Source organism: Nilaparvata lugens, chromosome X, assembly GCF_014356525.2.
Source record: "Nilaparvata lugens isolate BPH chromosome X, ASM1435652v1, whole genome shotgun sequence".
NCBI classification, from domain to species: domain Eukaryota; kingdom Metazoa; phylum Arthropoda; class Insecta; order Hemiptera; family Delphacidae; genus Nilaparvata; species Nilaparvata lugens.
In genome coordinates this window covers 49,378,542-49,395,511 of record NC_052518.1, presented here as the reverse complement: position 1 = coordinate 49,395,511, position 16,970 = coordinate 49,378,542, and the positions used below count along the sequence as shown (strand labels likewise).

Below are 16,970 nucleotides of genomic sequence, written 5' to 3'. Positions count from 1 at the left end.
TCGCTTTCATTTCACCTTGATATGGAGAAATTCCACAATATCTCTGTTCATACAGTAAAGTTGAAAAAATATTATTATCTTGATTTAATTTTAATTCTAACTATATTGAGTTCGTTCATATACCTTTAGATCTTTACTCTTTAAGGTGTGTGGTCAACGTTTTTAATCCATGCTCTTAATTTCTAATGTTATTACAACTGTTTATTTTATAAGAACCAAGAAGGACAAACAAAAAACCAATAGATGTGATAATTTTCAATGAGACTTTATTAAAAAATGAGAAAAAGGGATTGATGGCTTCCTGATTGCCATACTTCGACAAGTTCGAGGATCCAGTATCTCTGGCAACAAGGCGTGATGGTAGAAATAAATTAATTTTTTCTCCATCTTCTCGGTCCAAAACCAACACCCCTCTCGATCTTTTCAATATGGATATCTTTTTCTGTCCATACTACAAAATAACAGATTTTTTCTCAGCTACATGTAGTTGCCCTTGCACCTGAAAAATCAAGAAACAGCCCAACTTAGAAAATTCCACACATTGCTAGGTAAATGTGCACGTATGAAACTATTTATCATCCTATGGTATCATGAGGGGCTACTAATTTTTTTAATGAATCAGCCAGTACCTTATTGTATCTTGTTATTTAGGCTTGCTCAACATTTTTCGAAAAATACTGTCACTTTCAAATGTCAATTCAATGAATTAAACCAGAGAGAAACAATAGCATAATTTACGCTATTATTTCTCTATGATTAAACGTAGAAAAACTGGGATAATAGTTATTCATCCTTGGTAAAACAGCTGATAATTTAGCCCTCTGTCAATAACTGAAGATGGGAGTGCCTGTGTAGGAGTAAGACAGAATTATGTTCAGCTGTTGAACTATTGCAATCAATCAGTTTATCCCATGAGAAGTATTAGCTTGCAATATTGATTAACAAAATATCGGGGCACCGAGCTTTGCTTGTTATTTATTTATTTATTGATAAACAGAACTCAATTCTTTAAAATGATTGGGGAAGGACTAACAGGCATAGCCCAAAACGGTTTCTTCCCCGAATTTTGATTTATTCACTATAAATATTCCAAAAAGTAGGTTATGATCCATACACTTGAATTCAGGTCAAATTTTCAGTTCAAATATTTGAAAACATAAACGTTCTAACTTAGATTATTTACAAAACAAATTGAATAACAAAATAACACTCACTTATCACTTATGAATATGATAAACTATGCGTTTATGCTTATATGCTTTTGTACTCCAGAGCGAAGCTCGGTGCCCCGATATTGATCCCTAAGTGGCAAGTTTTAAAGTTTTTTCTGTCATAAATAAAATTATTTTTCTCATCTCACGTTTATTTCATGACGGTTTTGAAAGTTTCCGTTATTGTGGGTTAGATATATAAAAAATTACCTATGAATTTACCTGGTAATAATAATTGTGGTTTTTCTTGAGACGGACGTTTCCACAACGTAGTTTTTCCAAGCAGAATGATTTCACTTTGATCACGGCTTCGCTGATAGTGAGGTTTTCAGCAGACTTCCAACATTTCACCTCAATCAGATTATCACCTCCGACCAGTCCGTCAGGTGAAGCCGCCAAGAAGTCATGTTCTTTGTCAACAACAAACCGCAAGGCTGAACTTGAATTTCTTCCATTTCGTGAAATGCAATTATGGCAGCTGGTTCGTGGAGCTGTCCATACAACGAACTTCATTGTCCATTCTGATGATTTTGAAGTTGAAGACACCAGTGTCATATAACCATTATCACTTTTTTCACACTCGTATCTATGGTAGTCCAAAGATCTCAATTCTTGCACAAGATGTTTGCCGTCCACAATAAATCGGCCAGAAATAATATTAAAATCGTCTTTGGGTGGTCTTCCATCCGGCTCAACTATTAGATCTGGATACTCATCATATCTGTAATTAAATGGGGGTGATTAATTATCGAAGCATGTTGAAAAATGATTGAGATTTTTTATTTTATTGGCGCACGCACATAGCAGCAGACAGACGGGGAGAATATCAACTTCGGCATGCCAGAGTAAGCAGACATAATAATGTTTCTCCGCCTATGTCTGCTTTTGTGTGCGTAAAGAGAACTAGGAGAGCATAGAGACTCTTTGACAAATTCTAGATCTATAGTAATTAGACCAATATCATTTTACAAAAAATGTCAACTTGGAATTATACTTAGTTTTAGTATTGGAATGAACTTCTCTCTCTGAAGTTTATAGCGATGAAGAGTAGGTTTATATATCACAGTATGTCGATAATCTTTCTCAGAAATGATAATCGTATGCCTGTGAATATCTTGTATCTATGTATTCTTTCTCCCTTACCAATTGAGCTGAAGATAGTAATTCTATATGATATATATATATATTATATATATATATATATATATATATATATATATATATATATTTACGTTTTTGTGCCTGTTGTGGGTCCAGTAAAATTTCAACTCTTATGTAGTTCCCCGGGACCCCCCATTTTAAATTTGATCAGATAGTCACAAAATGAAACTATCATGTTATACCTGAAGAACTTGACTTGCTGAATGGTTATATTCCACTCAATTTATGATATATTCATCCATAATTAATCTAGATCCTTGTGAAGTTATTCACCTCATGATGGTCCTTTCTAACCTCCAAAGTGCTTATATAATTCTGCTATAGAAAATCTACTCCTATGTTGGGTCTTGAGTGATTTGGCGCCAACATTGGAGTTGCATGCAAATTTTACTCCTCAAGAAGGTCCTTCAATATTATAATTGCTGCGTGAAATGTGCTCCTATGTTTGGTCCGCTGAGCTGTGTTGCCAATTCTCATATATAGTAAATAAATTTCACTCCTCATGAAGGTCCATCAAACGTTGCCATACTTCGTCTTTGTAATAATGATTCGAGATTTGTTTGAATCAACCAGCGACCGGCTCCGTGAGCTTGTATTGCACATAACTCAAAACATTTTGTAGAGCATTGTCAATAGACTAAGATTTTCATGTTGTCAGAATATGTAAAGGAAAAAAATTGTACAAGCACCGTTTTTTTATGCATTTAAAGTTGATTAATAAAGTTGATTTATTTATTTATTTGAGGTTGCATAATAAGTCAAGCATGCTCAATAAATGTAGAAATCTAGGAGATTACCCTGAAAATCCCAATGAGCTGTATCAGTTGAAAGGGAATTACCGAATCAAGAGCCATTTGCACAGTCAAAGCTTAAACTGAATTTAATCAGCTGGTGGCTTAAACTCAAAATGTAACACATTATAACAAACGAGACTTGATATGGATTTAATCCAGTTTAAGATGGAATTTTCGTTTAAACTGTCACTGTGCAAATGGCCCTTAGAGAGACAATAACAACTATAGAACAAGTACAGTTTTCATGAAATGAAATTTTTCAAGTTCAAGATGACAGACAAAAAGCATTACATTAGGGAATTTTTGGGGATACATGCATGTGTTCAGGAGCTGCAAGCTTCAGTGGGTGGCAAGGTCGGTGGATGCTAATGGTGTGAGCGACCATAAAGGTTTTAAACATCCCTTCTCTTAAGAATATAAAAAATGGGCTGTTAATATAAAAGAATTTGACTTTTGGGTATCTATCAATTATTGGAAATTAAAAAAAATGTTTTTGACTTTCTCATCAGAAATTAACCACACTAATCTTAAGGTATGAACATCTGAATAAAATTGGGGAATGGCCGTGAAATTCAAACTTATTTGCTGGAATAATATCAAGGTTTCGATTGTTAAAACTGAATGAAGACTTTTGGGCAGCATGCCAGGTCTTTGAATGAATTTTAATCACAATACCATCTTTACCGAACACTGCCTATTGTTATATTGATTTTAGAATTATTTCGTGTATCAATAAATTCAGTTTATTGCAGTGACATACACAAGAAAGTACAATAATGAAGGACTACTGGAATCATTAAAACATTGAATGCTACAAACTGTTACTACATTTACATTATAATGAGCAATGTACTCCAACATCTTCCAAGTATGACAATTATTCCTTATAGAATATTAGTGAGTCTGACTCCAATCTCTAGAATATTATCAAATTATCTGATATTAATTGATTTGTATACGAAGTATTCATCCATAGAAGTGTAGGTTCATTCCTTAACACAAGGTGGGTCTTTTGTTTAAATCTCTACAATTCGTGTTGGTCTGTTCAATGGTAAGAATATACTCAAGTATGTAATTTATATAATGTATATATCTATTAATTTATATATGTAATGTATGTATTTATGTAATAGAAATCTTAATTACTGCATCACTGTATATTATATAAATTGTACCTGATTGGATAAAGATATGAAGAAACATTTGAAAAATATGATTCCAAGCTCAGAAATGCTAAAAATGCATTCATTTTTCCATAGAATAAAATGAGAACTCAAAGTTCAGCTGAATGTCTGGTAGGGAATACGGATATTACTCTATTTTTATTCTTAACCAGCATCACATTTGAAAATGCTTATAACTTTGTTAAATTTGGACAGATTGATTTAAAAATTTAGAAGAATCTCAAATATATGAAAAAAACGTTCACGACTTTTTGTAGAATTTTCCCATGACTCCTTCACCTTCCTAAGCCGAAAAAACATAATTATTATGAGAGTTGTGACGCTAGGCAGAAATTTTCAAAAGTCGCGCTTCGTTCAGCTGTCGCCCGCCAATGAACTGAATTGGATAACTTTTCCCGCGTAACAACGCTACAACGCTATTGGGTAGTTGAACTTGAACCGGCAAGTTCAAACGATATGCATTCATTTTATCTCTCTATAAAAGTGGAAGCTGTAGATAACACCAAGTTACTTGGAATACAAGGTACTAGCCACGTGCATCTCGATCTTTTAATGATCAGAGTCGGAAGATCAGTGTGACATCATTGGTACACTTAAATATCTATTCTTCCTATATTTCCAATGTTAAATTTAGCAGCTTTGTAAGTCTTTTTCTCAAAAAGTAAATAACTTTCAAGTCCCATCGACATCTCCTACGACTCATACAATATTTATCTTTAATTTTTTTTAGAAATTCAATACTTTTGGACGACTGGATCTTTCAGAATGATTGATTTTGTTGTAAGAGCCTACATCGAATACCTGTTGCTCTCTTATTGAAAATTAACATGCTTTTCCTGGCTCTTTTGTAATTCAATTACTCAATGCTAATGAATTCGATAAATCGATCATTGAATAAGGTATTAAGAACATGAAACATTGATTGTACTATTATTTCTTTCACAATCCTTTATCTTGTCTGTGTACTGTATATCATATGTAGAATCAATAGAACTTCTTGCCTAATCCCTTAGGAGGAACTCTTTTTTCAGAAAAATTATGGCTTTCACATACTTGATGAGGAAATAGTTTTCTGGTTGAATCTTTCTAATTGAAAACTATAACAAAAAATATAAGGGCGAATATTATATTAAAGCATGGATTGCGCGTGAGGAATTCTCAATAATTGTATTGAATACTTGATCTCGTATTCTGAAACACATATTTCTAATTTAATTATTTGTAAGAGGAATTCTCAATTGGTACTTATTGTAGAACTCTCATTCTTTATTTATTTGTGAAAGGGAAAATCAACTCTTCATGATTCAATAATAATGAATTTAATGAAAATGAATCATACATTGAAAAGTATGCGTATGAATATGAATTCATACTATAAGTATCCTACAATATATTCCTTCTAATAAACTTGATAATTCTATAAGGCAAGTGATCGGTTGAATTCCTGTTTGAAAGAATAGAAAGGATGAAAATCTCTTTAATCAACTCGGAGGGCATTTCAATTCTAGAAATTGAACTCTCATAAACTTAAAACAGGATAATGTGCGTGGTAAATTCCAATTATTTTCAATCTCCACATTATTTTCCTATACCGGAAAGATAATATAGTTGGGCATATTTTAAGATATTTTTTCAAATAGCAATTATTCAGTTTATAATGCATTTATGAATGTGAGTGTTATACTATCACCCCATACTTTCTTTTGTTCCATATATTGGGGCTTTCTACCACATAGAGTGTGAGTGATGTATATGTGATAAAAATTATGTTACTAGATTGTGCCTTGGTCACTGAGTGTAAATAATTTTGAAACCAATAGAGTTCTTTATCGAAAATTAAATTGGAATTTAATTGTTGATCAATCCAATTGATTGGTAATAACAAACGAAATCATCAAATATCATAATATAATATCATAAGGGAGGAAAGTGGTGCGCTTATCATCTTCATCCGTTGATCATCCACATTCTCCTTTCAAATCACTGATGGAATACCCTGCACTAACAACGTTATTCTCTGCAACCGCTCTTGATTTTACTTTTATCTAATTAATATTAGCTTTTCCTTTATATGTCTTCTGCATTGAGATTGGTATTAGAATCAATTTTGAAAGGATAGATATTGGTTGAGTTTGCAGAAGAATATCACAATGAACAAAGGAAACAGCTCGAATGTGTACAACGTAATAAATAACGAGAAAGCTCGAAATAACTATAAAGTATTCAAGCCAAGCCTAATTATTATGCTGATAAAAACAGTGATTGAAGAAGTATAGGTCTATATTATCACTCAAAGTATTACTAGGAGAAATAGGCTACATTCAGTACCTTTTTTCAACTTTATAATTGTTGGGGTATTAAAACCTTGAATAGAAAACCTCCAGTAGAAAACCTTTGAAGCCATTCATCTTTTCAAATGTTGACAAATAAAATCTATTCATTCATTCTACGAGTATCCCTTCTCGTAGTATCAAATGAGAGTTTTCTATCTCCAAACCGGTATGCCCTTACATTATCGAGAATTCTGGAAGATCTAGGAGTTCAAAGGTGATGAATTTCTAAAAAAAATTGAAGATAAATATTGTATAAATCGTAGGAGATGTCGATGGGACTTGAAAGTTATATACTTTTTAGAAAAAGACTTACAAAGCTGCTCAAGAAAAAAGATAAATATTGTATGTGACCGTAACACACAACTATCACCTGGTTAAAGTATGTGTATATCATTTTTTTCCTGAATTAAGAGTGCACTCCTAAAGGATTAAAGATGTTGAACCGGCAAGATGTTCTACTGATTCTATGTAATATACAGACAAGATATGAAGGATGTTGAGAGAAATAATATTATACTCTAATTAATGTTTCCACGTTTTTAATTCCTTATTCAATGATCGCTTTATCAAATTGATCAGCATTGAGTAATCGAATTACAAAAGAGCCAGGGAAAGCATGTTAATTTTCAATAAGAGAGCAACAGTTATTCGATGAGCAGGCTCTTACAAAATCGATCATTCTGAAAGATCCAGCCGTCCAAAAGTATTGAATTTCTAAAAAAAATTAAGATAAATTCTTGTATTAATCGTAGGGGATGTCGATGGTACTGGAAAGTTATGTACTTTTTGAGAAAAAGACTTACAAAGTTGCTCAATTTAACATTGAAAAGATAGGAAGAATATACTTTTAGAGCACCAATGACGTCACACCGACCAGCTGGTTTGGATTTGTCAACGCGCATCTTTTCGTGGCCAGTACCTTGTATTCTGTATACCTTGTATTTTGTATACCAGTACCTTGTAGGTACATTGGATAACACCTAATTTTTCCCAACTTTTCTTTTTCTTCTGCTTCTCCTTCTTTGTCATCTTGTTCTTCTTTTTCTCCAAATTAGAGAATTCTTAATATTTGTCCTTTCATATTGAGTGATAGCTCATTTTACTCAGCTCTTCAAGGCGGTTTCAATGCATATTTCGGTTGCCTGACAAAACCTCACTAGTACCTCTAACCTCACCAGATAGGCTATGTATATTTTAATGAATTGCACTGTTGACTTATTTATTACACTGTTGAAGTATTTTTGGAGCAATCCCATTCCAAAAAGTTGAGTTTATAATCATTTCATTAAAATACACATGTCTGGTGAGGTTGGTCGTGGCGAAGGCATGCGTTAGGGTTAGGTAAGGTTCAATCAGGTAACCGATATGCATTGAACCCACCTTGAAGAGCTGAGTAAAATGAACGAATAATTAAATGAATGTTTATTTCCCCCCAAAAAAAAAACTACAAGATCAATTACGCAACATATTAGATAAATTACAATAAATTACATACAAAACCTAGTTAGTTACAAAAAAATTTTATAATGTGTCCTCTATTCTACTTGTTTAGTTTTTTCTGTGTGGAAATTGACCTACTCCACTATGGCATACCATGTTCTAGAGTAAAATGAGCTATCACTCGAATTGATAAGATAAATGATATTGAAAATTATTCTCAAATTTGGGACCCCACATCTTTTTGGACAAAAAAATTAATAAGCTCAATGGCTACCATACATAACTTGTAGGTTCCGAATATAATAAATGAGAAAATTCCGATCTACCTGTACAGACAATAGGGATGTCATAATTCCAAGTTCCAACACAAACGGCAAGTTGCACAAAAGAAAATGTAATTTAATTAACATAAGATGACGTCATCATACAGAGCTGAACAGGGAAGTGGCTGTAGTGGCTCCATTAAAGACGTCATCTTATGGTTTGATTTTCTTTTATGCAACTGGCTGATAGAATTTCAATTTTTGGTTCTCCGTTCCTCGCGATGTCTGTAAGGATTCTTCCAATAGGCATGGTTACAGTACTTTCTTTCGATTGAATTTATGATAATACATAATTTTCCAAGCTGATAGGCTGAATGCAGTTGATTTGTTGATGCACTTCATAGATTCAATTTATGATTTTTGAAGTGACATTGGAATTTTTTTCATTGATTTTCATTGTTAGCTTCATTAGTAATTTTGGAAGCTATTCTTACAATAAGCTAGATTTCTTGTTTCAGGATTTGTTTCAATGTATAATTAGCTTTTCAAGTTTAATTAATTAACTGTTTCCATCTATTTCAATTAAACTAATATTTCTCGAAGAAAAAGATCATCACACTAGATGACACATTATTTTAATGTAGTCTTTGGAAGAAAAACAACAGCTAAAATACTTTTTTGATACGTATCATCGTTTTTCAATAAAGCATTCAAAGTTGCAATTTTCAAAAAAAGTTTTCCACAATAAGAAGGTTAGAACCAAAGAAGAGGTAGAGTTTGTAATCTAATAATATTGTATGTGCTAGAACCCACTACAATGTGCATTTTCCACAATTGTTTCACATGTATTTTCATGTGGTTTTCTAGAAAGTGAATATAAGATACTGTAGCAGCTATTCTCTATCTATGAAAATTGTTTATATTGAATATAACAGGAACTATTATAAAATAAATGAAATAATAAACAGAATAAATTGTAGAAATAAAAAAATATTGAAATTCAAAAACCATTTTTAATTTCAAATTATTATGGGGGTTATTCATCCACTCATCCATGTGTAATAAGTTAATTTATTATAAGTAATAAATTTAATTAATGCAGAAAGTATTTGTTCAATTCTCTCATTACTCACAAAGATGTAGGAAACTAGAATACAAACAAAAAATAAATATGAAATCCACTTTCAAAAATGAGCAAGCCTTTTTTTGTTCACATTCTTGAAAGAATAAGAATAAGAATCTATATTATCATAGACATTGTTAACAATGCATTGATAAATGTCAAAAATAGGTACTAGATATTACATAATACAATTAATATATACAAATAATATTAGCCTACAAATATTTGGTCCAGTCAATTACATGAAATTCTTGGATGTTATATAAACTTTCAGCTTTCAGTACAGTTTTCAATTTCCTTTTGAAGAATGTAAGAGGCAGTGCCTTAATTTCTAGTGGTAATGAATTGTACAGTTTAACAGATGTGTACAGAAGATTTTTTTGTGAAGTTGTGAACCTGAACTATTGAACTCTGATATTATTCCTATTTCTGGTTTCATATCCATGACAGTCACTATTTAATTTAAAAAATCCAGATTACTTAACTAACACTAAATAATACATACAAAGAATAGACAGTTAATATTCCCAATTTTGTGAAAAAAGGTTTACAGTGGGTCCTCATATCAACATTACAAATCAATCTAATTGCTTTCTTTGGAGTATAAATATTTTTGAGACATGAGTACTAGAGCCCCATAATAGTATACCATAGGACAGTAAACTTTGTATTTGAGAGAAATACACATTTAATAATATATTAATATCTACAGTTAACTTTAACCTTCTCAGCAAGTACAGTACCTTTGCTATTTTTTCACTAATTAATTCTGCATATGTGGTTGCCAATTAAGTTTGGGATCAAGAACAATACCTAGAAATTTTAAAGGTTCAGTCCCTACTTCATTGTTTGAATTTCTATTATAGGTGAACATAATAATTACTAGCACAACAATCATTAAGGAGTAGAGAGCTATCAACTAGACAATTTTGTACACCTGCTTCGGATTTACAACTAACTTTGAGACCAAAATCATCAGCAAAGAGAAATCCTGCTTTATCAGTGCCTTCTATATTACAAATTATGTTGTTAATATATATATTAGGGAGTATTGATCCAAGTATGGGCCCCATAATGAACCTTTCTGCCCTTAGAGAATTGACAATCTTTGTAAACAAACTGGTTGCGGTCCTTTAAATAGATTGATTTTGAATTGCAGCCATAATAAGAAAATTTTTCAAAAAGTATGTTATGCTTAACAGTATCGAAAGCTTTAGACAATATGTCATATGACCTAAAACTAACAGATAGACCCTTCTCCAAATCATCAACAACACTATTAATTTACTAAACTTGTTACTGCATTGCTAGTATTTCTACATGGCCTGAAACCAAATTGTTTTTTAGTAAAAATACCAAAGTTTTCAAAATTATTTGAGATCTGGTCTTGCATTATGGCCTCAAATACTTTGGATATCACAGGTACAATTGTTATTGGCCTGAAATAAGGCCTGATTATATTGGCCTGAAATATTGGCCTGAAGTTTTTCTTATCACCTTTTTTATGTAGCCTACAGGTATTACCTTAACGTTTTTCAATACACTTGGATAAATGCCCTTGTATACTAAACAATAATTTATAAGGTAACTCAAAACTTCACTTATATAAGGGGCAGATATTTTTAAGACCTTAGAATTAACACCATATATATCTAAAAAAACTTGAATTACTAAGACTACTTATTTTCTGGTACACATAATCTGCAGTAACAGGTTGGAAAAAAATGGTACATTGGGCCTATTGCACTTATTGATGTAGTGAGAGCTGAGATGTTCACTAACTGGCACATTTTCACTAATTTCCTCAACTTTTTCAATAAAAAAGTTGTTAAATGAATCAGCGTTGTTATCATCATGTGAATCAATAGCTTCATTGTTGACATTTGTAAGAATTTTAACTACCTTCCATGCAGCTTGAGTTTTATTTTTTGAGTGCTCTATTTTGTTGTTGAAATAATTTATTTTTGCATTCTTAATAGCAATTCTATACTCTTTCTTACAGCTTTTATATTTATCTCTGAACTGATTAGTCTTAAAAAATTTCAGTAAGCTATAATATTCATCACAACTATGTTTGAGCTTTATTAAACCAGCAGTATACCATCCATCATCCAGCTTAGGCTTACTAACTTTGAAACCTCTAAGAGGATAAGCAGCATTAACAGCTGACATATACAAATCAAAAAACTTCTTAAACTTATCATTCGCATCATTAGGCTAAGCAAATACACCACACTCCAGTGTATGATACTAATTAATTAACCTAACAAATAAATAAGTGTTCTGATCATTAATTAACTAACCTATCTAGCTTTTTGTTTACACTAGAAAAACTTTGAGAGTCATTTTTCACATTTATTAAATATTTAAATAGTAGGGCATGATGATCTGACAGTAGATGTGTATTGATAACTCGGGTCACATGTCTGCTATCATGAATATCACAGTCACAACATTATCAATACAGTGACCTTCATTCAGTGTGCCTGGTCTAGTGATTTCATTTTTGTAGAAATATGGATACCAAAACATTCAAACAAATTGCAAAGATCTCTATTAAAATTATCATTTACATTAAAGTTGACATTGAAATCAGCACATAATATTAAATTATAGTTACATTTATAAATGGCACATAATATATCATTAAGACAGGATAGAGAGTTGTTAAAAAAACTAACATCATTATTATAGGGTCTGTACAATGACAAAACAATTATTTTTTCATTTGGAAGTTTAATTGCAACAGCTTCACAAATCATTTCTATAGAAAGTTCCTTTACTATGCTTAATTCTTCTAATTTCAATCCATTAATTAAAAAAATTGCTTCTCCACTATGTGTGGAATTTTTCCTTCCATAGAAGGACCCAAGTTCATAGTCAGGTATTGTGAGACAGCTACAGTCATCGTTTGTTAACCAGTGTTCAGCAACAGTAATTATCCTAGCATTAGGCTATAGTTTTATAACATAATAAGAGGGAAATATATTCTTATTGTTTGATATACCCTGGACATTCAAAGATATGGTGTTTAGAAAAGTTTCATTAGCTGTTTATTCATCATTAGTCCTAGGCCCAGGATTGGTATTGTTTCCATATCACTATCACATAACCTAGCTACATTTGGACTGTTGTATAAATTAGAATTGGAACCGTTTTGGGCGTATAAGCCTGTGGTACTTTTCTGTAAGTTGAGTAATTCTCATTGATTAAATAAATAAATAAATATCCATTCCTATCTTTAGACCTATTAAAAGAGTTATTTATGAAAAATTGCATGGCTGAAGAGGAATGATTTTAGGACTAACTTGACTTTTATGATCTAAATATCTATTTATACAATTGAGAATTTCATTGCCAATGAGCTTCTTACCAATTCTATCCAGTATATATTTATTGTATATATCCTAATAGAATAAGATTCTTGTGCAGAATTAGTTGAGCTTGTAAGTAGTGATAGAAATGAAGGAATTACATTTACGATTTTATTTTTTGTTACATTTATTTATTTCCAATCACTCAATTACATACACTCTGTGAGTAGTGATGCGGTTTACTTTTAATTTCTACTTTTGATGTGTTTTATTCTTGATTTCGTTTCAAAATGTTAATAACCTTAAAGCATTACTAAATCTCATAAGGAAATAATTGTAAAAGAAGCAAGCTAAATAGTACAAGTAATTATAATAATTCAAGTACAAGTTATAATTCTATAACTGACTTACCTATCAAAGTTGAATTCAAAAATTTATCACTGCTTGAATAATCTTTTTGGACATTTTGACACAATCACAACAACACAAAACACAATATCACTTTCACTCTGCACTGTCTGCAGACAACAGACAGCTGACAGACAAGGACTAGACAATAATATTCCATTCACAACAGAAACGGCGCCAACTTCAATACATAACCTCAAATCAAGTTCAGTCTGAATAAATGGCGCGAACGCACAGACCCACGGGAGTGAACTATAATACTCCATTACGCAAACGCCATCACATGATAGGTCTGTGGAGCTACTAAAGATGCTTGGACCATCTTACGCGAACGTACCAACATGAGTTGTAAAGATTTATGCAAAAGACCAACTTTGTGTTAAGGAATGAACCTATATATATATATATATATATTGTGTAACACTATACTCCATATTGACACACATATATAAAAATAACTGTATACTGTATTATATAGCCATTGACACAGCAGACAGAACAACATGACAAGCAATACTTCAAATCCAAACAAAACCTAACTCGCACTCTCTCTGACAATCGCTTTCTCTCTCTTCCAACCCCTAAGTTTGGAGAAGCTATACAGCTGTGAGAGAGAAACGCGTTTGGCAAATGATAGTTTCATGCTTTCTCCCCTATCCCTGTCACACTCTTTCTCACTTCAGCCCATTGTAATATGTTCTGTTGTAGAACGGTGTGCAGAAAGTCTCTTCAGGTTTGGAAGAGGCGCCTATTGCATGAATGAACTAGTAATATTAGTCTTATTAACTAGTGTGGAATTTATTTATACAGTACTAAAATTTCAAATAAATATTAGTCAGGTGATCGAATCATTATTACTATTTTCATATTGTAGGCTATATTTGTTATTTTTAGCTTTGAAATACTAGCTTGAAAAAATATTTATCTCACTAAAAATATCAAATATTAACAATGAAAAATTATTCTCGTTCTTGTTCAGCATCTACAAACGCCTTCAACACAACCTAGCTGAATCATTCAACTTCTAATAAAATTGAACTTATTGTGAATCTTCTCTTGCAAGACAATACTAGTCCAAAATCATATTTCTCAATGAGTAATATTGTGGGTTGATCCAACAAAGCTTTATATAACAGTTGAAAAAAACAATAGAATATAGAAAAAAGTGGACCAGTGACCAAAATACATTCTACTTGTTAGGAAGTATAGAGAACACCATATTCGTATATATGAAATTAATTGTAAGTTGAGATGATGACATACCTTGTTAGTAAAGTATCACAGACGTTACTCTCCACGTAAGAAACTCAGAAGTGGTGTTTTGAGAGAGCTGCTTATCCAATAGAAATCGAGGGGTGTGGCCTCCCCCTCCACCCCCCCCTGCCACAGTCGGCCATTTTGGCCCCGCCCCCAGCCAATAGGAATCAAGGGGCGTGGCCACGCCCCCCCAGTCCGCCATTTTGGCCCCGCCCCTTGCTTCCTATTGGCTGGGGGCGTGGCCAAAATGGCGGTCCCCTTCCCCCCTCCACCCCCCCTCCCCTAGTGTCGGCCATTTTGTCCCCCACCGCCCCAACCAATAGGAAGAGGTTCCCCAGGAAGTGCCAGCCATCTTTGTTGTAGCAGGTGTCAAAAACATCTGTCATCCCCCACCAAAGTCCCCAACCAATAGGTTCCCCTACCCAGGAAGTGCCGGCCATCTTTGTTGTAGCAGGTGTTCTGACATCTGTCCCAGTCACACCTGCCTCTAAGTGGTGCCAATTAGCATATTAAAAATATCCCCACATTCAAAATCTTTAAAATCTTTAAAATCACAGATATCTCAAACTACACTACTAATCTATTTCCCAGTCATATTTTTTTCTTTTTTTTCCTGCATCACTTGGTCGCCTATCACTGAACATTCTTTTCAAAAACAACTCTTGCACCTGATCAGAATTCAAATTATGTTGTACAGCTTCACTCATGTCAAAGATGTACCTCTTTTTTACATATTGTGCAATCAAATAGTATGAAAAGTTGAACAACTGTTCATTTAAATATTTCTGAAAATCTTCACCTTCCATAATCATCTGCATAATGTCATCTTTTAGCTTTTGGTGAGAAGCTAAATTTTTTTCATCAAGTTTCTTTTGCACCTCAGCAAACATAATATTGAATGATGTTTCTAGATCAACTACTTTCAAATTATAATCTTGCCTGTTAATAAAGTTAAGTTTATTTTGTGCAAGTAGATTGTCTTTTAATTCTCTCAATTTAGTTTCTAGCAAATCTGTATCAACATGTTTTAAACTATTGTTTTTACTTTGTTGTTCACATAATGTCTTCAATTCGTCTGATTTCTGATCAAACAACGACCTACTAACATACTTTACCTCAATATCATCACTAATTGATTTAGACAATGTTTTCAATTGTGAATCGAAATACTGTTTTTGTTGTGCTATCTCCTTCAATATATCAGACATTGAATGCAATTTACTTTCAAACACTTTTTTAGTAATTAAATCAGACTGTAGTTTTTGGAATATACTAGTTGATATTGCAAGTAATTTGCTGTCTAAATATTTCCTATCTACTAAATCAGATGATTCAGTTTGCAATTTAGTGAATATATTTGTTGATATTTCAAGCAATTTACTGTCCAAGTATTCTTTGTTAACTAGCGGTGATGATTGATCAGACTGTAGTTTTTGGATTATACTAGTTGAAACTTCCTTTAATTTACTATCCAAGTATTCTCTGTTAACTAGCGACGGCGACGACAATGGATCAGACTGTAGTTTAGTGAATATATTTGATGATATTTCAAGCAATTTACTGTCCAAGTATTCTCTGTTAACTAGCGGTGACAATGGATCAGACTGAAGTTTATTGAATATATTTGATGATATTTCAAGCAATTTACTGTCCAAGTATTCTCTGTTAACTAGCGGTGACAATGGATCAGACTGAAGTTTATTGAATATATTTGATGATAATTCAAGTAGTTTACTGTCTAAATATTCTCTACTTGCTGCCACTAATGACGATGTTGCTTCTGTTGCTGCTGCTGATGATTCACAACCACTGTTTAAAACTAATGGTGCTGTTGTATTAAACACATGATGTGTCCTACCAAATCGATCTATTGTACTACTCACTGCAGTGGCGCTACTGCCCGACATCTCTATTCTTGTCAAGTGTTAAACACATACTAACGACTAAAAGCAACATTGCCACCTAATATAATACCACTTTCTTTCAGTTCTTCAATAATAGAAGCTATTTCAACTGAATGTGATCTATTTCCCGCCTGCTGTGATGAAAGCAGAATATTTAATCTGTCTATCAGTTCATTTGGATTATCCCAGTAGACATACTGTCGACTAGTAGATTCATTTCTTATAAAACCCATACCACTAACAGCTGCTGCCGCATCATCAATCCTAGATCTTTTTCTTTTCCTACTACTACTCGATGGAAATAAAGATTGAATAATTTGTGATTTATAGCCTGTATTTCTCTTTACATAACCGCGTCTATCTAAATGAGCAGCGGTAAGCTGCAATATATTACGATATTTTCTTAAATCACGTTCTGTGTACAGTTTCTGGTCAGGCTGTTTTTTAAATAGAAGTTCACACAAACCAACTGTTAAACGATACTTATTATTATTGTCGATAATTAAATAACCATTGGCAATACTAATATCCTTTACACCCATATAGTATTCATTTACTTTACTATCATAACATATACC

The 16,970-nt window shown here is 32.5% G+C and overlaps 1 protein-coding gene across 1 annotated transcript in view; it reads right to left on the bottom strand.

The window, feature by feature from the left end:
- Nucleotides 1-443: 443 nt before the first annotated feature.
- The window catches only part of LOC120354327, a 51,520-nt gene continuing 34,993 nt past the window's right edge, over nt 444-16,970 (bottom strand). Inside the window, exons 5-6 of the mRNA XM_039441298.1 lie at nt 1,434-1,932; nt 444-499 (exon numbers count right to left, since the gene is read on the bottom strand). Coding sequence (XP_039297232.1) covers nt 452-499; nt 1,434-1,932 — 547 coding nt within the window. The 3' untranslated portion in view covers nt 444-451. The remainder of the gene's footprint in view (nt 500-1,433; nt 1,933-16,970) is intronic.